Raw genomic sequence first — 25936 nt, forward strand, 5'->3', positions numbered from 1 at the left:
AAAAAAAAAAATGAGGGGGTGGGAAAGGAAGCGTCGAAACGGGCCATCCCTGAGCTCTCAGCCAATGGAATCTTCCCAACGCTGACTTCCTTGTTGAAGGGGCGGAGCGAAAGAAGGAACACCGAGGGGATCGGCTAGGGGGATTGCCGGGCACTCTCGGGGCGTAAACGAGGCGGCGTAAGCGATGGTTTACATTTCGAATGGTGAGAACCGGAAATTTTTGACCAGGGGGCGGGGGGGAAGAGTCCCTTTCCCGGGGAAGGGGAACGTTCAGGTGTCTCAGCGTTCTCTTTTGCTTGGCTTTGATCCCGAGGGAAGGCGGGAGCAGCGCAGCAAAGGCGCAACACAGCCTTGTGACTTAAAAGCTCGACCGGCAAAACTGGCCGCTTACTACCTTCCTCTTGGGTACCAAATTGGGCTGGAGTCCGCCCGTCAATACGCACCGAAAGGGATTCCCGTGGATCCGCCGGTGAAAAGATCACTCTTAAAGGCGCGCGGTGGAGGATCAGTATCCTGTCTGCAGTATCCTGGTTTCTTTATTTAATGTCGTCGTTTTTTGTTTTGTTTTGATTGGTCGCTTCTGGAACTATCATTATTATTCTGAACAGTGAAAGGAATGGGTATGCCTGGGTTTACGAACAAATTTTGGATTAATAATATTATATGATGAGCTCTTGTATTATGGTATAGGATTATTGATGTTATTATTTCAAAACAGTAATCATCATTGTTTGTTCTGGATTGTAGGACAAGTTTTGGATAACCGGAGTCGGGCTCCATGGAGTTTGTCATCTATAACTGACTTCTTCTGGGGAATAGCAGATTTCATAGTAATGTTGTAAGTGACGTTTTTCCCTCAAATTAAAAAAAAAAAACATGAATTATGCAATTATTATTCCCCCTTGAGACACTTCAGACCTGAGTAGATTAATATATATATAATGGATGCATTTTACAGTTAAGTTTATTGAGCAAAACTCCAGTGGAGTAGAAGAAACACATTCTTATTGCTCCTCTTGTGGAGTTTTTGATTAAAATTGATGAAAAGATATAGTCAGTGTCTTAACAAAAGATGTGAAAGGAAAGTAAACACAAGGCTGATTTTTTGTAAGATTTATAGAGTAATTTGGATATGTACAAATAAATACATAGCTTCTCTATGTATAGAACTCCTTGTAAAATGGAGTTTTTGGAAAAACTAATAATTTTTGGAGTATCCTTGAATATTTGGAGAAGACTGAACTAATAGTTGTCCCTCAAACTGGATTGTGCTTGTAACACTTCTGAATCCATATTTAATTAAAAGATCAGATGGATTAAATAACTTGAAAATAAAATTTCTAACATTGAAAAATGTTCCTTAAAAGGTCAGGCATCTGCACGTGTTTCCCAGCCTTGATGAGAAACGAGAAACAGCAGTGACAAAGAATTGGGCACTGTAACTTGGTCTGCATTTCCTGATAATGTTTTCTGATCCCGGATCATGTTTTTTCATCAAAGTAGAATTCAGCTACTGTTATAATCCATTATATATGGAATGTAATGGTAGATTACCTTGTCCTTCACAGGCAGTGAAATGTCTAGTGCTGGACTATATGATCTGTCAGTCTGCAATACCATTTAGATGTTATATATTCTAAGTCTTTGGACATTTTAGCTATTCTTTTTAATTCAGCAAATGAAGAAATGGATGATGTAGTGAGACATTAAATAGTTCCATCCGGAAAGAGCTATAAGTTAGCTAATGGTGGGTTCTGTGAGTTTTGTTATATACCGTATATTGACTATTGTCCATTCTCATACAGTATTGGAAAATTATGATTTCATATAGGATAATTAACTTCATTTATTTAAGCTTTGCATTATAAAATTCACTTAGTTGATTGTGTCACATTTAATTGTCAGCTTATACATTTTCTACTTGGTTTTGAGGGGTCTACTAACAATAACATTTTATTTTCAGTTCTATTTCAATCTATTTTTGTGTTTGGAAAATAAATGTGGAACAACCAATTGCTTGTTCTTTAGCATTGGTTATTTTTAAAATGTTGCACATAGTTCTAGAAATACTGCATATTTCAGATCTTTCTTATTTCAGTTAACAGATTTTCATTTTAGTTTTCAGAGCATTGTTCACCCAGATTTGAGGAGAGGCTACGCATCTTCTTCTTCTTCAAGATATGACGATGGAAGAGGGTACTGCTTTTTTTCACTTTAATTTAGATGAAATACAGTGTGAAAAATTGGGGTGCAATGGTTAAAAATCATTGTGTTTTTCCGGAGTGTCTTAAGCTTTTCTGTAGTATCTCCATTATAAGTTAAGTTTCCACACTTAAGTATACTTGAATTTGAGTGCAAAAAAGATAAAGGATGCATTGCTAAGATTCAGAGCTAAATTCAGGAAAGACCAGATACATGATTTTTCTTGCTTGGTTCCTCCTGCCAGGAGAATTTCAATTTCTGATTATGGATTGTTTATCATCACAGGCAAATAGGTAGTCTTCACTTAACTATGAGCCTCCCCAGAGCTACTTAAAATCAACTTCTGGAATTTTGACTGATGCACATATTTACATGATCACGTGTTCAGTTTTGGATGCTTGGAAACTGGCTGCATTTATGACATTTTTGATCACATAATTATGATTTTTGCTGTTTGTTTGCCATTTTCTGGTATTTACTTTTAGCAAAAAATTCCCATTGAAGAAATCTGATTAATGACCACGGCAAAAAAGATTGTAAAATTGGGCTGGTCAAGTGATGACTTGCTTAATGACTGCCACAATTTAAGATTGTGACAACAGAAAATAATATTTGTAACTCAGGGAAACTTGGTGCTCTCTAAGCTTTTTTTTTTTTCCCAGGGTCAATTATGGTTATAAGTCAAGGATTACTTGTACTTACTTCTTATTTTTGGCATTTATTTTCTAATGAACCAGTTATAAACCATAAGCTAGTTGGGCTTATTCTGCTTTGGAAAAGAAATCTCTATTCTTGTCTAATTCAAAATATGTCACAGATGGGGTTATCGAAATACAATCATATCTATTAATAGGTGAACAGCACACATGACTCTATACTTTGTTCACATTAAATCCGTTTTTAATCTAAATTACTGTGATGCCCAAATATGACCACAGAGGTGGGAATTGCTTTTTAATTTGATCTTTGTTTCTCAGACCTCCAGGATTTCCTCGTCGTAGAATGGGTCGAATAACCCACTTTGGAGGTCCAAGTCCCCCACCAATGGCTGGTGGTGGATGAGGAAGGTAGCCCATCTTTTTTCTTCTTAAGATACTCTGCCCAAAAGTCACTTTGAACTCAGCTAAAAAAATCATAATGCTTAACGTCACAAGAATAATCTTGTAGGATTTCAAATACTTAATAGACCAAGTGGTTGAACTTTTCTGTTTCATTTTTATCCTTATTCAAAAAGGTAAATGTATATTACATAAAATAAGATTTGAGATTAGGAAAAATGGGAATGGATATATCCTACATATATAACATCCTATGTTTCCTAGTATAAGTAGTTCGTATTTAGCGACTGTCTCATACAGTGGCCATTCGCTGTTATCATGGTGATAAAAAGTAACTTTTCAACCAGTCCTTGCGCTTGTCATCTTCACAGGTCTGCAAAGCAAAGCTAAAGTAAGATCATGAGCAGAGTTGCAGTTACATTTATCATCTGCTTTACTTAATGATAGTGTTAATGGTGGTCACTAAACAAGGACTGTCTGTAATATATTCAGTAAAATAAATTGACAAAGAATTGCATGATACTCCTTTCGTTCTCCAACCATCCCCTGCTGTAGTTTCCCGATTTGGGACATCTCTATATTTTGAGAATATGTAGAAATATACTGCAGATACACTGGCAAGCCCTCAGTACTATGATGTTCACTAAATTCTTCCATTATGGAAATTTTTAGTATTCTATTGTATTACATTAGCATAGTTGATTCATGTTGAATGCCCTAATTTTCAGTTATATGCCAAATAACATTGGAACACAATTTAAGCATATTAGTAATATTCTACTTAGAAGTATGGAAGATCAATGTGATTGGCATATATTTACTTACATCTGTATCATAAATAGATTTATCAGAAAGGATGTATACAAAGTAAAGCAAGTTTAAAATGGCTTTTTCAGGTTCTGGAAATATTTTGTTAGATAATGGCTACCAGTAACCATAAAGAAACAAACAAATACCTTAATCAATTTCTCTTTTATTTCTCCATAGGTAAACGCCTGCTTTAAGAAGCAGGCGTCAGACTACATATTTGCATGACTAAAAGAACCTGATCAAGAATGCAGCAAAGGGATCTGAAGGTTGCAAATATATTGTCTAAATGATTTGACTGCTCTGTGAATCAGCAGAACAATGAAGTTGTACTGGGAATTCCATTTTCTAGGATCCAGTGTAACTGAAAGTGCAGTTCTATTAAATGCACCTGTTTACTGTCTGTTTTAAGCCTTTTGTATAGCTGTTGGATATTTTGTGCTAGTTGTAAAGTTATGGAAATATATAACTTTGCAAAATACTGAGTTGGGATCATTTAATTGTAATCAATATTTTAGAATGGACAAATTGTGCACATGAAGATTTAAAAAAGCACAATCTCAGAATATGTATGTTAAGATCAGGAAGAAACTGCTACAAACTTAAGCTACTTCTAACATCCCACTAGATCTATATACCTTAAAATGCTTTTGGTGAGATTATTACATGTTCAAATTCTTTTCTTTTTATTCTAATTTTAGCATATACACATTCATACAAATCTTGGTTATCTCAGTTATGTTTTGAAGGAAAATGGTGTCTTGTGTTTTGAACACTAATTGATTATGGGTTAAAGTCAGCAGACCATCTGTGGACATCTAGCTGTTTGAAAACTATAATTCCCATTTTTCCCCCATTATCTACACCTATTATCTGTGTTACTTAAAATTTATGATCTGTTTCATTTTGACCTCTTCTTTGCCATTTTAAATCCCAAATGAAAAATATGACCTTATTTCAGTTTATGTTAATAAATATATAAATAAAAGTGCATTGATCATGATTGCTAAATCCTCACACTAAATCCTGGTAACTATTCATTTGCAAAACTTAATGCTCTCCAAGAGTTTTAGACTAACTCAGTTTCCCTTAAGTTTCATTCTGTTTATGTATGGGAGTCCAATTCATCTATAAGTACCATTACAGAGGAAGCTCTAATGAGTTTTCTGGGACAATTTAATACAATTTCATACTGGAATCTCCCTTCTAAAAAAAATTATTTCTTAAGTTTCTTTAACAGATTAGTATATTCTGTGTATTTTTCTGCCAGCTGTACATTGCTCTTTTTTATGCTGAATATTGTATGTGACTTGAGTGTTTGGAAGTTGACTGGATCTATAGAAAAGGATGCTGCTGGCAAGTGATGGCATATTGCATTAGGATTAGCTCTATTTAAAAGTGGATATAAAACTGGTTTTAAAAGGGACCATTACAGGGGCTGGATAAAACATTTAAAGAGTGCTTTGCAAAATATAGTAGCAAAAGTAAGGCTCTCCCCCGCTTCTGAATTACTAAAGTTGTACATCCTTGAGATAGCTGTTCCAAAGACTGCCTCTGGCTGTTTGCACATGTGGGTGCAGGTACAGCTGTGCCAGCAGTTCCCTGTGGAAATGTCTGCATACAAATACACAGCTGGTCAACAAAGGAAGGAAAGCAGCTTTCCAAAGGAGACAGCTACTTTTTTGCTTTTGAGGAAATAAGCTTTGCTGGCGTTAGTGCATTTGTAAAACTCTTCTTTCATATGTGCTGTACAGCTTTAGGAAACTTTAATAAACTTCAGCAAAGATCTTATAATTTTTCTCTTCTCTTTTTAAATATGATGTTAAGAGGTAAGGATGCCATTCTTTTAGCAATCCTTTGCTTTTTCTCCTGTGGCATTAAAAGGAACAGGAAACCTGGCAGATCCTATGCGCATTTTAGCAATAAGAGAGATGACAGCCTTGAAACAATGACTCAACAGAAGAACACCAGGGTTCCCCCACCCCCTTAAAACTTGGGAGGAAAACTTGCATATTTTTCTAAAGGCGGAAATTACATCATTTAGTCATTGCCGATTCCTATTATTTCAAAAAATACCACGTTAAGCCTTGTCAATAAAACTATCTTGTTAAATAGAGATTCAAATGGTATATAGCAGTGGTGGTGAATCTATGACATGCGTGCCACAGGTGACACGCAGAGCCCTCTGTGGGCACATGCTCTGCTGTGCCTGCATGAGCACTTCCTGCCTCCCGGTGGCCAGCTGGTCTTCAAGTCTGCAGTGCATGCACAGGGGAGGCAGGATGCATGTGCATGCAGAGGTACATGCATGTGCAGGGTGTGCACGCATGTTGCATTTTGGGTATGCACGTGCCTGCACACAGGCTTTGGGCACTTGGTGCCAAAAAGGTTCGCCATCATTGTTAGGGTGATTTCTAGTAGGAAGCATCTAGTAGGAATAGCTCAGTTTTAAAAGTAAGAAAAAAATAAAACTATCTTGGCTGAAATATCGCCCCCATCCCCAAACTCAGGTATTTTGTTAATAGGTCCCAAGCTTTCTGTTCATGACCCATTTTATGCTAAGAATTAACAGATGGATGCAAACTTTGGTCATATGTATAATAACGTTTTGTATTTGTGGAACAGAAAGTTTTGTTTGGGGTGGGAGGAAAAATGGGAAAAGTGAAAAAAACAGGGATAAACTGGAAAAATTGGTGAGTAGGCCAACTAGATTTGCTGTGTTGGGACATTGAAAGTGATGAAATGGAGGTGCTGGGAATCCAGGAAGCAGTCATAGGGTGGGTTGTGGTAGGTACCAGTAATGACAGTTCAGCAGAACCTCCAGAATGCTACGGTTGAAAGAAAACAATTTGGCATTATGATGCAAGCTCCTACTCAAAAATCCATTTCATTTAATTTCAAGCAGCTGAGTTCACACTTATCTGCTAAGGCTGTGCTTCTCAACTTTGGCCATTTGAAGCGGTGTGGACTTCAACTCCCAGAATTCTTCAATATTGGCTGAAAGCTATCTCCATGCCATGGAAATGCAAATGCTCCCTTGGATATCAGGCACCTCCCTTCTTGACCACATCACAAGTGACACCATTCAACAGCATTTTGGTGTGGCACCAATTACAGGGAAGATGAGAGAAGGCCAGGTCCGCTGGAATGGAAGCAGCTTTCACCATTGCCAAGATAGCCTACCAACTATAAGACAATGGCCAGCGACCTCGCGTGCATCCAAAACAAAAGAAGGTGAGACACTGTCAACAAAGACATGCAAACCACAGGCCTGCACCAGTGATGGGATTCAAAAAAAATTGCTACCAGTTCTGTGGGCGTGGCAGGAGAAGGATACTGTAAAATCTCTAGTCAGAGGTGGCATTTGCCAGTTCTCTGAACTACTCAAAATTTCTGCTACCGATTCTCTAGAACTGGTCAGAGCCTGCTGAATACCACCTGTGCCCTAGAGATGCTGCTGCTGACCACGCAGTGGCATTCAATGATCTGAAAAGCAGACCCTGCACCTGCTGGAATACTCTAGGAAGAATAATAATGCTGGGAGTTGAAGTCCACACAGCTTCAAATGACCAAACTTAAGCAGCCCTACCTAAGGCAAAGCCTAGTGAAATCTGATTATTACAATCTCTGTGGACCACTCCTGAACTCATTTTTGGGCCTCCCCTAAAATAAACAAAGATTGTTTATTTTAAAATTGGTTTTTTTCTTTTGTTTTCTTTTCAGAGGCCCAATGCCTGGCAGGTGACGAAGTTCGCCAATTTCAGCTTTTGTCAAACAGGTCTGGCTTCAGCCACTTTTACAATAACGCGCTCCCTGGAGGCGGCATCATCGGTGGTGCACCCAGCAACAGAAGAGCCGCCCCTCTGAACAGCCTTCACTGTTTCGGTGTACCTATGAGGAGTCTATAGCAGTGGTTCTTAACCTTTTTGAAAGAATCGCCCCCTTGAGCCATTGAGGAAGTTATCATCGCCCCCCTCCCCCAACCTAACCTTTCAATCACAACACAGGGAAATAATTCTTCAATTTATGCAAACACGTTTTTTGTTTTCTTTAAAATTGCCATCAGGACATATCGATGCAAATAATTTATTTCCAGTCTTTTTCCCCATATCTCAATTGTGTGAAAAAGTCTGATGCCACCCATCACTTTACTCCCAAACTTTGTGATACAAGTATTTCATTATCATCTTATTTATTCAAGACGCTTAAATGCAATGACCACTGAAAACAAAATTCAATTGCAAGAAAATGAAATGGCCAAAAAAACCAGTAACATTTAATGATTTAATCACAAGTGAATTTTAAGACGCAAAAAGACATATAAAAAAGGGCATAAGAACAAACCGCAATGCAGGAACTAAGAATTTCAAGACGAAAACTCTGAAACCAAATTGAGATTCGAGGAAAATATATATTCATGCATCCTGTAAAAAGGGTTAAAAAGACACAAAGAAAATTTTTACAGAACATTTTAAAACACAGTTCAATCCACTAATAGCGAGCGGTCTGATGTTTTTGTATGATATACAGCTGTTCACTGTACGAAAAAAGTCTCAAAAGTGTCCCCCAAACTTCTCGCTCCATCGACCCCATATCACTCCCCTTCCGTTCCTTCGCCCCGGCGTCGCCCCTTTTCTTTCCATCGCCCCCCTGAAAAACAAAATCGTCCCCTAGGGGGCGATATCGCCCAATTTAAGAACTATAGGAACCAAGAAAGAAGGTGGCGCACCAAGGCCCTTAAGAAAATTAATAAATAAAAAATAGCCGGCCGTGATCGGCGGCTTGTTTCCCTGTCACCGGGAAGTCAAACCACCCCGGGATCGTTTTGATCGCCCGGAGGGACCGCAGCCCCGCTTCCTCCAGCCCACTTCGCCGCTGAGGCAGGGGCGGGCGCCTGCTCTCGCCGCCGCTTTCCCTCGGAGGAAGAGGAGGAGGAGTCCCGGCCGGCCTTTGGAGCGAACGAGAAGATGACCCAGGCGGAGAAGGGGGAAACGGCCGCCGCTGCGGCGGCCGCCGAGAACGGGAAAGACAAAGAGCGCGACAAGGAGAAGGAGCAGCGCGGTGCCAAGAGGCCCATCGTCCCCGCCGCCGTGCCCGACTCGTTGCAGGAGGTGAGCCCCGCGACCCGCGCGTAAGGATCGGGTTCAGCTGCGCCGTCCTCTCCGGAGCCCTTTCCAACGCCGGGGCTTCTTCGCAGCTGGCCTTGCCTCCAACCGAGACAGAGTTGCAGGAAGCCTCCGGAGATGTGGAAAGCTTTCTCGGCAGCGCGTGGTCATTGAGGCCTGCTTTTTTTGGTGTTGCCTCGGCAGGGGCTGCCCTTCGGCCACCCACCATCCCCGGTTGTATTTGCACCCGGAAGGCCTCGGGCGCTCCACTAGCCGGGGAAGCCAAGCATCAACCCGGAAGCAGCACGGGCTACCTCTTAAGAATGGCTGCGTCCGGGTAGCCATCGGGACTTGAGCTCGGTTTGATCAAGCATTCCCTTAGTTTAGTTTACTTAGTTGCGGAAATGAGTGTTTTCTTGGACTATAGTCGTTCCTATTGATGACACGGATTTGAGCGGGTCTTTAAATATATATAAATATATATATATATATACACATAGATACATACATATATACACACACACTTAGATAGATATAGATTAGAGATAGATAGATAGATAGATAGATAGATAGATAGATAGATAGATAGATAGATAGATAGATATAAAAAAACATTGTAAAGCCTTAAGTGAGTCAGGAGGAGAAGACTTAATGTTATACCACTGCATGCTCCTCCTCAGGAATGCAGGGTAGTTTTCCTATTTCATTTAGAAGGACATTGACCATATTTTCTTGGGAAAAAATCAAGGAGAAACATGAAAAGGGTGTAAAATCTGAAAGAAGTTCATAAGGATTACAAGAAAAGTTTGTTTATGACTTTGTTTTACAAAGGAAAATTCAAAACCAAAATCAAGAAAAAAAAATCAGTTTTCTAAAATAAAGGACTGTCCCTTTATAATGGAAGACATATGGTCATAGTATTTATAGCTGGGTTGCACAATTGACTTATTTTGTGGCCATACTTGTCACTTGAAGTGATACAGGTAGTCCTTGATTTACAACCATTCATTTAGTGACCATACAAAGTTACAAAGACGCTGAAAAAACTTTATGACGTATGACTTTATGACAGTTGCAGTGTCTGTGATCACCTTTTGTGACATTCTGACAAGATCAGTGAAGAAGTCAGATTTATGTAACAACCATGTTACTAACTTAACAACTGCAGTGATTCACATAACAATTGTGTCAAGAAAGGCATAATGGAACAAAACTCACTTAACAACTGTCTTGCTTACCAACGGAAATGTTGGGCTCAATTGTGAGTCGAGAACTACCTGTGCTATCTATAGCATTTGCTCAAATGTATCTCTTGTGTAACTTTATGCTTAGTAAGAATAAACTCCACTGAGACCAAGTATTAAAATACTATATACATAATCTCTCTTGTGTGTGAATATTGCATGGGGAGCCTTGTACAAGAAAATCTTTGGGATTTTAAAAATACTTTCTCCAGTATTTAAGATTCTCTCAGGAATTTATCAAATTGGGAACATCATATTAAATTAAGTACATAATGTACTTAATTATTTGCAATGATATAATGTAAGTATTCTAAAGTAAAATCTATTCAATAGAGCCATTTCTAGATAACCGTGCATAAGTATCAATCTACTTTTCTACTCCCCCATATCGAGGCATACATATATGATTTTTTGCTTAGGTTTGTATAAAATGTGCAAGTATAGTGCATTTTTTCATTGCTTTTAAATCAAAAACTTTTTATTGATATAAAGGGAGTCTGCAATGAAACTGTGTAACTCAAAAACCTAGGGTAGCTTACAATGGAATAAGCCTAATTTATAATATTGTCATAGAAAATTGTTTTCAAAATAAAATATGGGCTTGTTTTATTATTTTTAGCAAATCCAGAGCAACTTCATTATTGTGATACATCCTGGCTCAACGACTTTAAGGATTGGAAGAGCCACAGATACGCTTCCTGTTAGCATCCCGCACATCATCGCAAGAAGACATAAACAACAAGGACAAATCTCATACAAAGACAGTTGGCTTCTAAGAGAAGGACTCAACGTAAGTCTTCAATATTTCAGTCTTACATGAAACTGAAACAATTTTTGCTTATATGAAATATATTATTTTCATGGCTTGTTCTTGTATGCTAAATTTGTGTTGTTTTCCAATCTTCTCATATCTATGGCTGTGATTTCTACTTGTGCACTGTGCCTAACAAATAATGCAAGGGGGGGTTAAGACGTACTCCACCCTATAGACTCTTTGGGGAAATACAAATGGCTTTTATTGAATTACCATCATCAATAGATATAAACAGATTATTTGTATGTTTTCTAAATGCGTGGAAGCTAAAAAAAATTTACATCATCCAGTTTCTAGATAAGGGATCTGTGTTTTTTCTCCTTTGATGGCAGAACATATTTGGTCAATAATGTTATTTCTGCTTTACGGAAAACACTGAACTTAGCACATAACAGTCATCTTGTCACAGACTGCTGCCCACATAAAACTTTGGTAGCATCTTCTTGTTACTAGATGAGTGTAATGCTCAAGGTTACAGGAGTCTGAGGTATTAACAGTCTAACATCCAATAACCAATATATGTATCTAAACTCTCCATCTGACTTCTGAAACAAGGATTTTATTCAGAAGGAATTTCTTCCATATTAAATTTGGGGCCCTTGCTACATCAGTTCCAGCAGGTATAATGTCAACATTATCATCAGCGGTTTCTATAGGATAATACCACCAGAAAAGCCTTCTTGAGTTCCCACAATTTTGATGGGGGTAGGGATGGTTCCCCAAGATAGGGGAAGTGAACAAAATGAAAGGACACCCTTTATTACCATTCTTCAGTCATAGCATGGGGATTTTCCTATCTCTCCAGGTTGTTGAGGTGGCATTGGTAGCAATAAGTATGCTAGGATGTGTGGATAATGAAATAAGAACATACCCTGCAGTTAGTTTGATTATTGAGGGCAGAGGTTACGTTCAAAGAGTTAACCTCAAATTCTTTCACCACCCCCAACCCCAAAGTCTCAGCCCAGCTATAGAGCAGAAGCAGGCAGATCTGGACATCAGGTCATTTCAGCACCTATTCAGGCAGTGCCAAATCTGTAAATCAACAAATTTTTAAATTTCAATTTTAACAATTGAAAAATGACATTCAATTGTTGCCTGCTTTTTTTTTAGCTTAGATACCAATTTACCAGCCATTTTATGGAGGATAAAATGAAATACGAAATATGGAAGTTTGAGTTTTTATATGATGTAGGTTTTTTTTTAATGTAATAGATTGTTGGTTGTAGATTGTTAGTTTTTGAAATAACTAACTGATATAACTAGCTGATATAAAATAATTAGTCCTAGGCTTGGACTAAATTACTGACTGATTTTTATTTAGAAACCAGAAAGTACTGAACAAAGACAAAATGGGCTTAAAATGGTTGACCAAGCAATATGGTCTAAGAAGATGTCAAATGGTGCTAGACGTACACCTATCTCACCTGATCAGGTATCTCATTTATAAAGTGTGGTTAATACTAATAGCATGTTTTAAGCAGAATCAGTAAAGTCTGATGAAATTTGAAAGCTCAGAGGAAGATAAATGGTCACAGAATCAACTTTGCAGTAATTCAGCACTTTAGACAGAGTCTATTAAATATTAAGTATCACAGATAAATAAAAAGATCTTTGAATGGAAAGATTTTTGAGCTCAAAGACTTAAAATGGCATGTTCCAAGTGGAATTCTGTATGTTGAACTTCAATAGCTGGCATTATTGCCAAAAAGACCTCTCTCAAGTAGTGCCTAGTAGCTTACATAGACTTTTGGAATATGTGGTTTAATTTGGTACTGTTTCAGATATTACGGCCTCAAGTAGTGAAGGATTTTATAAGTTAACTTCAGCACTGTGAATTTGGCTCCAAAATTAATTGTGATGCAGTAATAATAATGCATAAACTGTAATTGGGACTAAGACTTTCTGAAACTAAGAAGCATGATTATAAAGTGCCACGTCACATCACCAGACTACTTAGTGGTGGACATTCTAAAACTTCTGGTTGCCATTCTTAAATAAATCCAATGCTTTCACGAAGCATGACAACACATGGTCACCATTTCCAACCTTCTACCAGCTTCTCCATTAATTTTGCTTGTAAAAAAACAGTGTAGAAGATTGCAAATGGAGATCATGTGACCACAGGACACTGCAACCATTGTAAGTATGAGGATTTGTCATAAGTACCTGTCACTCAGTACTATCATAAGCTTGAACAGTTGCTGAAGATGGTCATAAGTGAGGACCACCTGTATTTTATCATATTTCACAATTCTCAATATCTACTCACCATAGTTTGAACTAATTGAACTTTCAGGATTGTCTTCAAAGACAGTGGACAATATTTAGGAATATACATGACCTCAGAATTCAAGTGAACAACCCTGCATTATTAAAGTAAAGATTATTTTTGTCTATAGCTTGATTTTTTTTATTTTTAAGTGATTTCTTTAAATGTTTATTCTAGATCCGATCTTACAACAGACAAATGCGACCTGCTATTTTAGATCACAGCTCTGGGGCAAAATGGACAAATACTGCTCATCACCCAGAATATCTTGTTGGTGAAGAGGTAGGGCTTCTTTTTTTCCTCACTGCAGTAAAGTTACATGTGTAATTTTGATTTAAAAGTTGTTAAACTGTATGCAACTTTAAAAGGTCTATTTTGACTTGATGCAATCATAAACTGTCTTTACTTGAAGGTCAATCCTTGCTCCAGTAAGGATAAATGATTCCAATCTGTCTTCAGTGAGATTCCATAGTTCTTCCAAGAACATCCCTTTGATCATTTCCATCCGTCTTGTCTATTGTCTTTGGTTTCTTCTGTTTCTCTCAAGCTCTCCAAGCATAATTCATTTCTTCTAATCAATCATCTACAAATATCACATTCACAAAGTATGTAAATTTCTGCTTACCATTTGTTGCCTCAAGAGGGCAGTTAATTATATCCTGAACAAGTTGTTTGACCTAGTAATGTTCTCCAAAACCATAGTTTGAAATATCTTTATTCCAGCATGTCTATCTAAAGAAAAGAAACTGCTGCTTAAAGAATGGCCGACACATGCAGCATTCGTGCTTTTGTACTTTCTGAAACAACTTTTGGGAGGCAAATGTAATATGGCACAACAGTGATATTTGTCAAACAATTTCAAGCTCCGTATTCATTAATTCTGATTGGTTTTGTGACCATTGTCATCCAAGAGTCAGTTAATTTTCTTCTCCACTAAGGACAGGCAGATCAAAAATTACTCTTTCCCCCAGTTTCAGCACTGCCTTTCTCATTTACTTCCTACTCTGTTCTGCTTTTTTTTTTTTTTTTTTTGGGGGGACTTTTGTGGAGTCTCTATGCGTGTTTTTTTTACTTCTTTATTCTTTCATTTCTGATTCTATTTTATGAAAAAAAATTCCCCTCTCATTTTTTCTTTCTGCTTCTCTGGCCATTGTGGCTTTTATTGCTAGTGGCAAATAAATAGTCCTAAATTTGGAAGCCAAAGGCAAACATATTCACCAGGAAAACCAAATAGGCAAAATATTATGCATTTTTAAATAATGTGTAATTGAGCAGTGGGCATTTGTATATAATGTATTGCTTTCTGTTCTTTCTCCAATTAAAAAAACAAAGTAAAGGTAGTCCTCAAGTTATGACCATAATTGAGCCCCAAATTTTTGTTGCTAAGGGAAACATTTGTTAAGTGAATTTTGCCCAGGGGTGGGATTCAAAGTTCTGTGGGCGTGGCTAAGTTGTTGGGCGTGGTTTGGTGGTCATGTGGCTGGCTGGGTGTGGCCAACTCAACATCACTCACATCGAGGCACGCATCTCCTCGCCTGGCCTCTCATGACTGTGGGAATGCTGCAACAGTCGTAAGTGTGAAAAATGGTCATAAGTCACTTTTTTCTGCCATTGTAACTTTAAATGGTCACTCCACACAAGCAAAGTACCAGCAAAGGAGGGGGAAAAAACTCCAGAGAAGTTCCTGAGACATAAGAATGTAATAAGGGTTAACAGAGAGGCAGTTTCTATAAGCTACACCAGAATGTTTCCTTCCTGCCTTCCTTACAGGATTAGGCCAGTAATTTCTTCTAACAACCGGTTCTCCGAACTGCTTAGAATGTTAACAACCGGTCCTAGAGAATAGGTGTGAACCTGTAGAATCCCACCCCTGATTTTGCCCCATTTTATGACCTTTCTTGCCACAATTGTTAAGTGAATCAGTGTTAATAACCAAGTTAATAACATGGTTGTTAAGTGAATCTGGCTTCCCCATTGACTTTGCTTGTGAGAAGGTTGCAAAAGCAGATCACATGACCCTAGGACATTGCAACCATCATAAATATGAACTAGTTGCCAAGCTTCTGAATTTTGATCATGTAACCATGGGGATGCTGCAGTGGTTGTAAGTGTGAAAAATGGTTAGAGATCACTTTTTTCAGCACCGTTGTAATTTTGAATGATCACTAAATGAACTGTTGTAAGTCAAGGACTACCAGTAGTTTGTTTGTTTTTAATGGATGGCTAAGTATGTTATAGTTTGACGGTGGATGTGATTTTAGACTTCATTTCATTTCAAGTAGCACAAAGAAAGAGAAAAAGATGATATGTCACGAAGGAGAGAAAGTTGACCAGAGGAATGGAATATGTACAGAATATTGTGGTTTCAATCCATATTGACTCTGGCTCCTTCCCACATCAGCTGCAGCCTCATTTTGACAGTATACCATATTTAGGCTGGTATGATATATGGAAATTCCAAATAGTTGTGATTAAATTTTGGATGAAGTGTGTGTGTGTGTGTGTGTGTGTGTGTGTGTTTTAATTTATATTTAGAATTGCAGGAGAGAGATGGGTGGTGAATAAATTTAATAATAAATATTTTTTTATAGAGTAGAATATTAAAATATAAATATAAAGTTAATATTGCATATGATAACCCCCTCAGCAGAATTAAAAAAGTTCCTAGTTAATAGAAATGGTGTTTTGCTTGTTTCTTTTTATCCCTTTCAGGCATTATATGTTAATCCTCTGGACTGTTACAATGTTCATTGGCCTATTCGGAGGGGACAGCTGAACCTCCACTTAGGAGCTGGGGGCTCCCTTACTGCAGTTCTTGCTGATCTTGAGGACATATGGTCGCATGCAATTCAGAAAGATCTAGAAATATCTCTAAAGGATTTGAAGGTGAACAATGATTAATGTCAAATGAATGTAACAATGACCAGTCAAGTTACTACCATTACTGTAGTACTGCCATTAATATACCCTAAGGCCATATACCATGTTCACTTTCTTACATATTGTCTACATTATCTATAATAATAATTTATTTATTTGATTTCTGTAGCCTCCCATTTCACATATATGACTCTTAGGTGGGCTATAATAAAGAATATACAGAATACGTAGCATAAAAATAAAAAACACACAGCAGCCAAGCACCCTCTTGCTTGAGTTGAACTAAAGCCTGTTGTGCCCCGTCTGTCCTTGACAGCCTCAGGGTAATGAGATAGAGCCACCAAGCTGTAATTCAGGCAGTTGGTGGGATGGGGGTATATATAGCTGAGTATCATTAGCATATTGATGATATCTGCTCCGAAACAGTTGGATGATCTCACCCAGTGACTTCAGGTAGATGTTAAAACAGAAGAGAGAATACTGAGCCCTGCAGTATCCCACAAAGGAGAGGCTGCCAGCTGGATCTCTCTCCCCACCCCAATCATCACTGTTAGGGATACACCCTAGCAGAATCTGCACAGCAGTCAGGCTGGCAGGCAAAATATGTGAGATAAACGTTTTTGTAGCTTACACTCAGTAAAACAGATACACTGTGCTAGTTAAATAGTTTATTCCAGCAAGAGTTTTAGCATAGTCAAACAGTCCATATATCATTCACTAGTTCAGTCCGTCCGGGGATTATTCAGTTGCAAAGTCCAGTGTCGAAAAAGAGGTCAGTAAACTTACAAATATCAGTCCAGTAATATATCTCCTCGCAGTAGAGATATGAAGAAGTCAAACCTCCTTTCTTCCTCCAGCGTTCAGCAACTCAGCAGTAGGGAAACACGCAGTTAACAAAAACATCAATCCATCAAACCAGCAATCGTCAGGAAATCCAGCAGGTTCTCTTGCTCCCTCTTATGGCAGTTTCACACCGCACCCAAAATTACATGCTTTGCAGTTTAAAGTGATACATACTTAAATTTACTATCATAGTTTATATATATTATTTTACCCAAACTATGTTAGGTAACCTTGTTATTCCTAACAATCACCAACTAGGCCAGGGGTGTCAAACTCATGGCCTGCGGGCCAGATGTGTCATGCTCTGGCCACGCCCATGCCCAGTTTAACGAAAGGCGGGAAAGTCACAATAGGTCATGTGATGCCACCGTGACGACGCGAGTTTGACACCCCTGAATTACACTGACCATTTCCTGGGTAACTAAATTATTTTATTTATTTAAATGCTGACATTAGCATTTACCAAAAAAAAAAAAAAACAACCCACCCCATTTCAGATGCTTGTCATTACTTGTCAAATGGCATTGGTCATTCTGTCACATGACACCATCTTCTTTTTTCCCTTCTCTTGTTCAGTATTACAGATGTATTTTACTAATTCCCGACATCTATAATAAGCAGCATGTGAAAGAAATCGTAAATATGACTCTCCTGAAAATGGGCTTTTCAGGTAAATAAATCACTATAATCTGCTACCATGATGTTTTAAATTAATTTCTGCATTTCAGTCACAATTGTTTTATCTTTGTGATTCTTGCCACGCATCCATCCAGTGATAAATCCATTATTTTCAACTGTCAAACTGAGATGCAAGTCTGGCTATAAAGATGGAATTATATTGATTTAAACCTATCTAGAGTATGTCTAGGCAGTGTAAACTTTTTTTTCACATACTTAACAATCTTCTCATTATTTACTTAAATTGCCAAAAAAAAAAGATCTGAAGTATTTTCTACATTCCAATAGCAGTTTCTTAAGAAACGACTGAAGAGTTGAAGAGTTCATTTAGCTGTTTTATTGCTCAAGCCTATATGCAACCATCTTCTTAGACTTGAAAGTTTGTGCGTGGGTGAGACTAGATAAGGTTCAAGGGCATGGGGGGGAAGTGTTTGGACTTTGCCCTCTTGTGCCCACATAGGGATTCTAGACTTAAGTTCTCCTTTGACTCCTCCCCCTGGCTTGGCCCTCTCTCCTATACTCTATAAGGGGAATGGTTGCACAATCACCAGCTTCCTTACCAGTTGTAAATGTTTATTTGCCAAACAATATGATTCATTTTCCCTCTCAATCCATCCCTGGTTTCAGAACAGCAGGGCTGTGCCAGAAAAACAATTTGTACTATGTACTAAACAATCACTGTTTGTGGGTGAGAGCGTATTTGAGTATCAAGAGTTAATAATTTTGTCCTTAATATGGTAACTGGGGAAAGGATTGAGCCAATTCCATCCTTTGGTCACCCCAAACGGTCAAAATCCCATATGCAGAAGTCTTTAAGAAATCACAGACTTAGAAGCAAAGTTGGCCCAAATGTTCTGGCAGCTGGAAGAGACATGCAAATGTACATCTTGTTTCATGGGTTTGGTTATCTCAGTGCAAGTTTTATTCCTGAGCCTTAAAGTAGCAGAGTTTTATTGTGTGCATGCACACACCCAAATCTTGAATGTGATTCTCAAATATATTTCCAAGAATAGGGGAGAAATGCAGCCCTAGACCTAAAAAAAAGTCCTTTTTTTAACAAGTTATACTGTACTTTGAGAGACAAAGTTTATATAAATGTCAGTGATTAGTTGGGAAATAAAGAATAGTGAAACACAGATAGTTTTCCTGGGTAAGTTGACCTATTGACAAAAGACACAGGTGGAATTAAGCACAGTTCTTATTTCATTGACAATGGACACATAAATTGAGTTTTATAAAATGGGATTTGTAAATTGTTCTGTAGTCTGTGACAAATGCAAAGCTGTCTTTGCACAATAGAAATAGTATATAGCTGTTACAGCATCCTTTTGTTTTTAGGAATAATAGTGCATCAAGAATCTGTATGTGCTACTTTTGGAAGTGGTTTAGGCAGTGCATGTGTTGTTGATGTGGGGGATCAGAAGACAAGCATCTGCTGTGTTGAAGATGGGGTTTCACATCATAACACCAGGTAACAATCAAAAATTAGGAGCAAACATTTTACATACATTTAATATTTTTAGTAAAATTTAACATTTTATCCTGGTCAAAGAATCTTGCGTAAATAACCAGTTACTCAATGTCTGTTTAAAGTTTCAGTGGACATCCCCTAAACTACTAATGACCCATTTTGAAGTTCCAACATTGTCTCCCATGGTCATTTGACCGCATTTGGGGCACTTGGCAACCAGGCTGCATTTATGGGCATTTGCAGGGCCCTGCTGTCACATGACTGTGATTTATATTTTTGCCAGAATCCAGTGTTTACTTTTGATTTCCAGCAAAAGCCAGACCTTAGTGAACAATTGGATTGCTTAACAACTGCTGTAAAAATGGTCATAAAATTAGGTCCAGTAATGTGGAGAGCCACTTTTTCACCCCCATGATTTACATTCTTAATTGCGGGACTAAACTATGGATGTAAGTCTAGGATTAGCTACATTTTATAAGTTCCTTTTAATTATCTTTTTAAAAAAGAAAACCTTTCTGAACCATTCTTAAAAATCACTGCAACTTTTGTGTTGGAAAATCAAAGATTGGTACAGCAAAATTCATATTGGACCAAATAAATAACTGGATTAATAATCATGACTATACTGTTTCTTCTAAATGTTTTTAAATTTCTTTCAAGTTAACTAGCTTCCTCTGGAAAAGCCTATGTTCTGACAACTGTGTGTGGGCTTTTCTCTTTTTTTAAGGTTGCGTCTTGCATATGGTGGCTGTGACATATCAAGATGTTTTTATTGGCTTATGCAACGAGCTGGGTTTCCTTATAGAGATTGCCAGCTAGTTAAGAAAACAGACTGTCTTCTTCTCCAGCACTTAAAAGAAACGTTTTGCCATTTAGACCAGGTAAGATCTAAAGCTGACAAGTTCTGCATTTTTAAAAGTCAGACTCTTATGACTGAGGCTTTTTAAAATGGATAGAGAATGCATCTGGAAGTTTATAAAACTAATGTGTTTATGACACTGAAAAGGGAAAAGTAAGTAAGAGTTATGATGACGTAGTGGTGAAGATTCTCACCTCCCACTTGGAAGGTTGAGAGGTCAATCCTAGGCAGTAGGCAGATGTTTTATTTCTAGGGCACAAAGTAAAAATATCTGCTATGAACTCTACCTAGGTGTCAGGCCACTAATCTAGCCACTAATCTCTGAACTCCATCCATTTACCCTGACTCTACCCTGTATTAAGGGACTACAGGGTTGTAAAAAGAAAAAAGAAAGAAATTGGGAGACTAGTCCTGTCTTAGGCATGTTAGGCAGCTGGATGATTTTGGGCTAGTCACTCTCTTATCAGCCCAACCCACCTCAGAGGGTTGTTTTGTGGGGAAAATAATGAGGAAGGGGTTTTGGATGTTTGCTGAGATAAAGAAATAGGGGGGGGAACCCCACCCCACCCCCAGCCCAAACCAGGCTGCCAAGCCACAAAGGTTGGGGACAGCTGCATTAGATAACAAAGCCAGCTGAATGATTTTGGGCCAGGTTGTTCAGCCCTAGAAAAGAGGCAAGAGTTAAACCACTTTTGAAATCTTGCCTAGAAAACTACAGGGACTTATCCAGGCCATCCAGTTTTGTGACTTGAAGGCACCCAATGAACAAAAACCCAGTGTGTTACTTCAAAGTATACACTCATAGTTAAATCTATCAAACATTTATACTTTCTTTTATTATTAGGATTTATCTGGACTGAAAGATCATGAGTTTCAAGTCCGTCACCCAGATTCTCCAGCTTTGTTGTATCAGTTGCGCTTAGGAGATGAAAAGTTACAGGTAAAAAACTGTGAGATGCATCTCTTATAGTGCTTTGAACGAAATAGAACATTTCTTTTGAGCTTTAAATTTTAAAAAAGTTCCATTAGAAATTTCCCATCAATCTATTTTGTGTTGGTTCAAGCATTGTATATTATGACAATGGGAAACAGTGAGAACTTGGAAACTGCTACTGTTCTCTTGTTTATTACTCTAGGGTAGCAAGATCACATTGGATAGTAGTCCATGGTAAACTGTATGCTACCTACCTTCTAAATGGTGGGTAATTTGGCCAAGGACTATGCAGTATTTGGATTTTTAGAAAAAAACATTAAAATAAATTTTCCTAGGAAGTAATGGGACCATAACTCTCTTCTGATTAATTAGAAAAAATGGTCGTCTTGTCCAGTATTCTTCATTTGGGGGAATAGTTTGCACATAGGGGAGGTTGCTGGCTGCATAAAAGGATAGATGGTATCCTTCATTATTGTGTTTACCCAGATGAAATAATCCTGTGGTTCCAGTTCCTCCATATCTTCAATTTTTGAGAGTCAGTTAAACAATGGCCAGTAAAAGTTTATGCCATCTTGAGCTTCTGTACAAAAAGTAGGCTGTAAATCTAAAAACTAAACATTTCATTTTGAGGGTTCTTTTATTAGTTTGTAATATAAAATACAAAAGTACAAAAGAAAATAGGAGGAAAATAGGAGGAGAAGGGAAAACTCTTCATATTGTACACATCGTTCACCTTTTACTAAAAAACAAATATTAAATATTGTGACCTACATATCCTGCTGAGATAAATTATTTAATCATAGGTTGTTTAACTGTAACCCAACTGCAAGGAAGATGGAGGAATCTATGGATAAATATTGACAATAATTTGAAATTATTTTCTTTCACAATTAGGCTCCAATGGCACTATTTTACCCAGCAACTTTTGGAATTGTGGGTCAGAAAATGATAGTTTTGCAGCACAGGTCTCAAGGTGATCCTGAGGACCCTCATGACGAACATTATCTCTTAGCTACACAAAGTAAGCAAGAGCAGGTGTGTGTGCGTGGCTTTCTCTCTCCTTTTGATTTTTTTCCCCCTTGTATGCTGTACATTGAACTCAGTGTCTCATTCTATTTACTTAACACTTTCCAGAGTATTGGTAGATGAATTCTATGCATATGACCTGCCATGTTCTGGCATTTCCCACTAAGTTGAGCTAGCATTTCTGTGTGCCCATAGCTATGTTGACTAAGGATAATGTAGACCAGCAGATCTGAAAAGTATCAGGTTATGAGGATGAGAATATAGTCAGATCAGGGCTTCTCAACTACATGTGGTAGTTATAACTTAAGCATGCTTTTTTAGCTAATACTTATCGTTTATAAAGCTGGCTTGTTTCAGCTATCTATAAGATTATCTAGTGTTTAATACACAGGTGTCATAAGAAACTGCACATAATTTAAAATAAAAGAAGACATTCTAGAAGTTCTTGCAATCATGCCAAAGAGGACAAGAGACAGCTATTACAATTGGCACAGTCTATGTGTAATTGTGCTTGTGTGCTTATATGTATGTTTACAGTGTTCAACTATCCTGAACTATAATCACTATGATACCTTAATTTGTTTTTGTTACCTAGATACCTTCTTTTTCAGGGTTTTTTTTAAAAAAAACTAAAATCGATATATAGGATTCTTATTTGGAAGTTATAGAATTGAGTTGAATGCATGTAATTATTGGCTACATTGGAAATATCCAATATAGGCAAGAAGCATACACTATGTTTACGAAAAAAAGAATACCATAAATATAAATTTGCTGCCCTGAAAAGAATAGGCAGTGGGGGAAATATAGAGATAAATATTATTTGCAATCAGTGTGTGTTTTGTCAACCTAACCTTGCCAATTTCAGCTGAAACCAATTTTTCAGTTTCCCCCTAAAATATATGTGAGACACTAGCTTATACCCCTGCCAGAAGCCACATAGAAAAGGAAGGATATGGATAAAAAAACCCACACATTCATATTAATTGAAATATTTAAATTATAAAACCTCACTTCTACCAAACTACCTAGTAACATAAAAACATAGAGATACAAATGCACACATTCACCCAGTGTGGGGGAGTCGAAGTAGTCAAGATGGTAAGTCTGGCAATACAATGCAAGATCCATCACTCCTGGGTGAATTGATTTTACATATATGCACAAGACGGTATGCCCCATCTTTTATCATGGCTGCTTTGATTCTGCCACCCTCTCCGGAAACATCATCACATCCCTGCTCTCATTCACTACACTGGGGATGGGCAACTGTGGCAACTATACAACCATGGACTTCAACTCTCAGAATTCCTGAGTCAACCATGCTCTATACAAACCTTCCCACCCAGGCAAATGCTAATTCCTGGCTCATTTCCAAAGGTGTAACAGAATAGAATAACAAAGTTGGAAAGTCCAACTGCTCAAGCAGGAAACCCTATCCCAATTCAGACAAATGGTTGTCCAAACTCTTCTTTAAAATCTCCAGTGTTGGAGCATTCACAACTTCTGGAGGCAAGTTGTTCCACTGATTGTTCTAACTGTCAGGAAATTTCTCCTTACTCCTAAGTTGATTCTCCCCTTGATTAGTTTCCATCCATTGTTTCTTGTCCTGCCTTCAGGTGCTTATGAGAATACGTTCTTCCTTTGTTTTAGCCTTCAGATCTATGTTCTTCTCTGTATTCTTTCACTTTTTAGCAGGCATATCTGTAGTCATTTACAGCTCATGCATTTTCTTATTTTCAACAGCAACTTATTGGTGAATAGAAAAGCTTGTGAATTTGTTGAGAAATTGTTGAGGCTTTTTTTAGTGTTTTTCTGGATTTTTGTGGTCAACTACTTTGATATATTTTTAAAAATTGGCAAAGTATTAAGTACTGATTCAGTTGTGTGTTGTCAGTTCTCATCCAATGTATACATGCCTATGGTTTTGGATGGGAGAGTCAATTGCAACACTTTTTTACATTAAGAATTGGGTCTAATTAGGAAATAAACTTGAAGGGACAGAAATAGCATTGAGCCTTTTTAGGTGGTCTTCAGCCCAAGTTATGGGCAGGATTTGTGCTTGCTTTTATTGAGAGATAATCTTATTTTTCCTTTTTCCAGTCTGCAAAAGCAACAGCTGATCGAAAATCCATGACCAAGCTGGGTGGATTTGATGGAGATCTCCGAGGCCAATCTGCAAGTGTTGCTGAAAATGTTTATCATTCTGAAGTGGATTTAGGCAGTTCTCATGGTGACTGCATTATTGGTGGAAATGATTCTGAAGAAATGCTAACAACTCACATGTCCCGAAAAACTGCTGTATCTCAGTTTGAAGGGAAAGCTTTAGGTCTTGACAAAGCAATTTTGCATAGCATTGACTGCTGTGGTAAGAAAACTGTATTATTTTTTGTAATATGTAATACTAATTATTGTAGGCAAGGTTTATGCTAGTCACAGTAAATTTTATCAGTGTGTGTATGAAATAATTTTAATACTTTTCCAATTATTGTATTAATCATTATTTTTTTAATTTGTTTGCTACCGTTTATTTAAAATTCTTTCATGTGCACTTTTCTAGCCTCAGATGATACCAAAAAGAAAATGTACAGTTCAATCCTTGTAGTTGGAGGTGGCTTGATGTTCCACAAAGCTCAAGAATTTCTTCAACACAGAATTCTCAACAAAATGCCTCCCTCTTTTAGGAGAGTTGTTGAAAACGTAGAAGTCATTACAAGACCAAAGGTATCTTTGTATGGATTTATGCAGGCTTTCGAATAGGAGAGCAGCTGGGAGTAGCATTAGGAAGTGTGAGGGAATTAATTATGCAGTAATCAGACACATTTTGAGATGAGCAATAGGCTCTCTGTTCCGTTCAGAAGGATGCTTTCACCCACAGTACTGCTGTGAACATAGATTGAAATGACCACATCCCCCAGAGGCTCAGTATCAGCATTCAAGGGTTTTCTAGAATTACCTACCCATGGCACTTGCATGTATGGAAGTACACTTATATGGGGATTGGCGAAATCTTTTGTAGGTGATAATAACAAAATCTTCTTGTAGATAATTACTACGTGTAGCATCAGTTTTATTATTCTAATAGGTATTGAATTGAATTAGTCTATGATAAAAAGTATGCACTGGAATCTATTTGACAATTGAAACAATGACAGTCTTTGGAGCTGTCAGCAAAGTAACAATATGGTGTTTTTTTTTTCAAAAGTGAGTCAGTTCTGTCTGTTCTTTTAGAGCCTTTAGAATTTAGTCATATTTGTAAGAGTTCAAGGAACCAGCCATGGGATCATGTTTGATTTTTAATTGTATGGTATTTTTATATCCATTTAATATTAGGACATGGATCCACGTTTGATTGCTTGGAAAGGTGGTGCTGTTCTAGCCTGCCTAGATACAACACAGGAGCTCTGGATTTATCAACGAGAATGGCAGCGCTTTGGTGTTCGTATGTTACGTGAAAGAGCTGCATTTGTGTGGTGACCCAGTATTATTTAGAAATAATAGAACATTTCCTTGATCCTTAGTTTTGTGTTTTAAATAAATTAAACAGATTAAAAATTATTTCCTCTGGAATCATTTAAAAATAAGGTATAATGGTATTAAGTATTTCTCTAAACCCTTTCCTCTAGTTCAGTGTTTCTCAAACTTGCAACATTAAAATGTGCGGACTTCAACTCTCAGAATTCATGAGCCAGCCGTGCCATGTTAACAGAATTCCCTAGCCAGACAGCCATGCTGGCTCTGGAATT

At 37.7% G+C, this 25936-nt stretch overlaps 2 protein-coding genes across 3 annotated transcripts; both read left to right on the forward strand.

Annotated features, from left to right (window-relative positions):
• Positions 1 to 92: 92 nt before the first annotated feature.
• Positions 93 to 5851, forward strand: SELENOK (selenoprotein K). 2 transcript variants are annotated; one of them, XM_026723838.2, is made up of 5 exons: positions 93 to 203; positions 748 to 838; positions 2119 to 2196; positions 3180 to 3269; positions 4248 to 5851. In XM_026723838.2, the coding sequence occupies exons 1-5, from the start codon at positions 185 to 187 to the stop codon at positions 4249 to 4251; spliced, it is 282 nt and encodes a 93-aa protein (XP_026579623.1). In that variant the 5' UTR covers positions 93 to 184; the 3' UTR covers positions 4252 to 5851. The 2 variants fall into 2 exon arrangements, with proteins under 2 accessions (XP_026579623.1, XP_087779995.1); XM_087923869.1 differs by lacking the exon at positions 4248 to 5851 and having other exon boundaries at positions 3180 to 3273.
• A 2895-nt stretch (positions 5852 to 8746) lies between these two features.
• ACTR8 (actin related protein 8) lies at positions 8747 to 25745 on the forward strand. Its single transcript, XM_026723849.2, has 13 exons — positions 8747 to 9178; positions 11036 to 11206; positions 12552 to 12662; positions 13677 to 13781; positions 16212 to 16385; positions 17799 to 17892; positions 19239 to 19371; positions 20099 to 20252; positions 21075 to 21170; positions 22059 to 22199; positions 24294 to 24558; positions 24751 to 24914; positions 25524 to 25745. Exons 1-13 carry the CDS (start codon positions 9035 to 9037, stop codon positions 25665 to 25667), a joined length of 1896 nt encoding a protein of 631 aa, XP_026579634.1. The 5' UTR covers positions 8747 to 9034; the 3' UTR covers positions 25668 to 25745.
• Positions 25746 to 25936: the final 191 nt, after the last annotated feature.

Source organism: Pseudonaja textilis, chromosome 2, assembly GCF_049901715.1.
Source record: "Pseudonaja textilis isolate UNSWEBS1 chromosome 2, rPseTex1.2, whole genome shotgun sequence".
NCBI classification, from domain to species: Eukaryota; Metazoa; Chordata; class Lepidosauria; order Squamata; family Elapidae; genus Pseudonaja; species Pseudonaja textilis.

Bases quoted from the DNA above. Each gene is read 5' to 3' on its own strand.
- ACTR8 (XM_026723849.2), top strand. From the start codon at position 9,035: ATGACCCAGGCGGAGAAGGGGGAAACGGCCGCCGCTGCGGCGGCCGCC. The intron at 12,663-13,676 runs GTATCTCATTTA...TGTTTATTCTAG, and splicing joins CACCTATCTCACCTGATCAG to ATCCGATCTTACAACAGACA. The intron at 13,782-16,211 runs GTAGGGCTTCTT...TATCCCTTTCAG, and splicing joins AATATCTTGTTGGTGAAGAG to GCATTATATGTTAATCCTCT.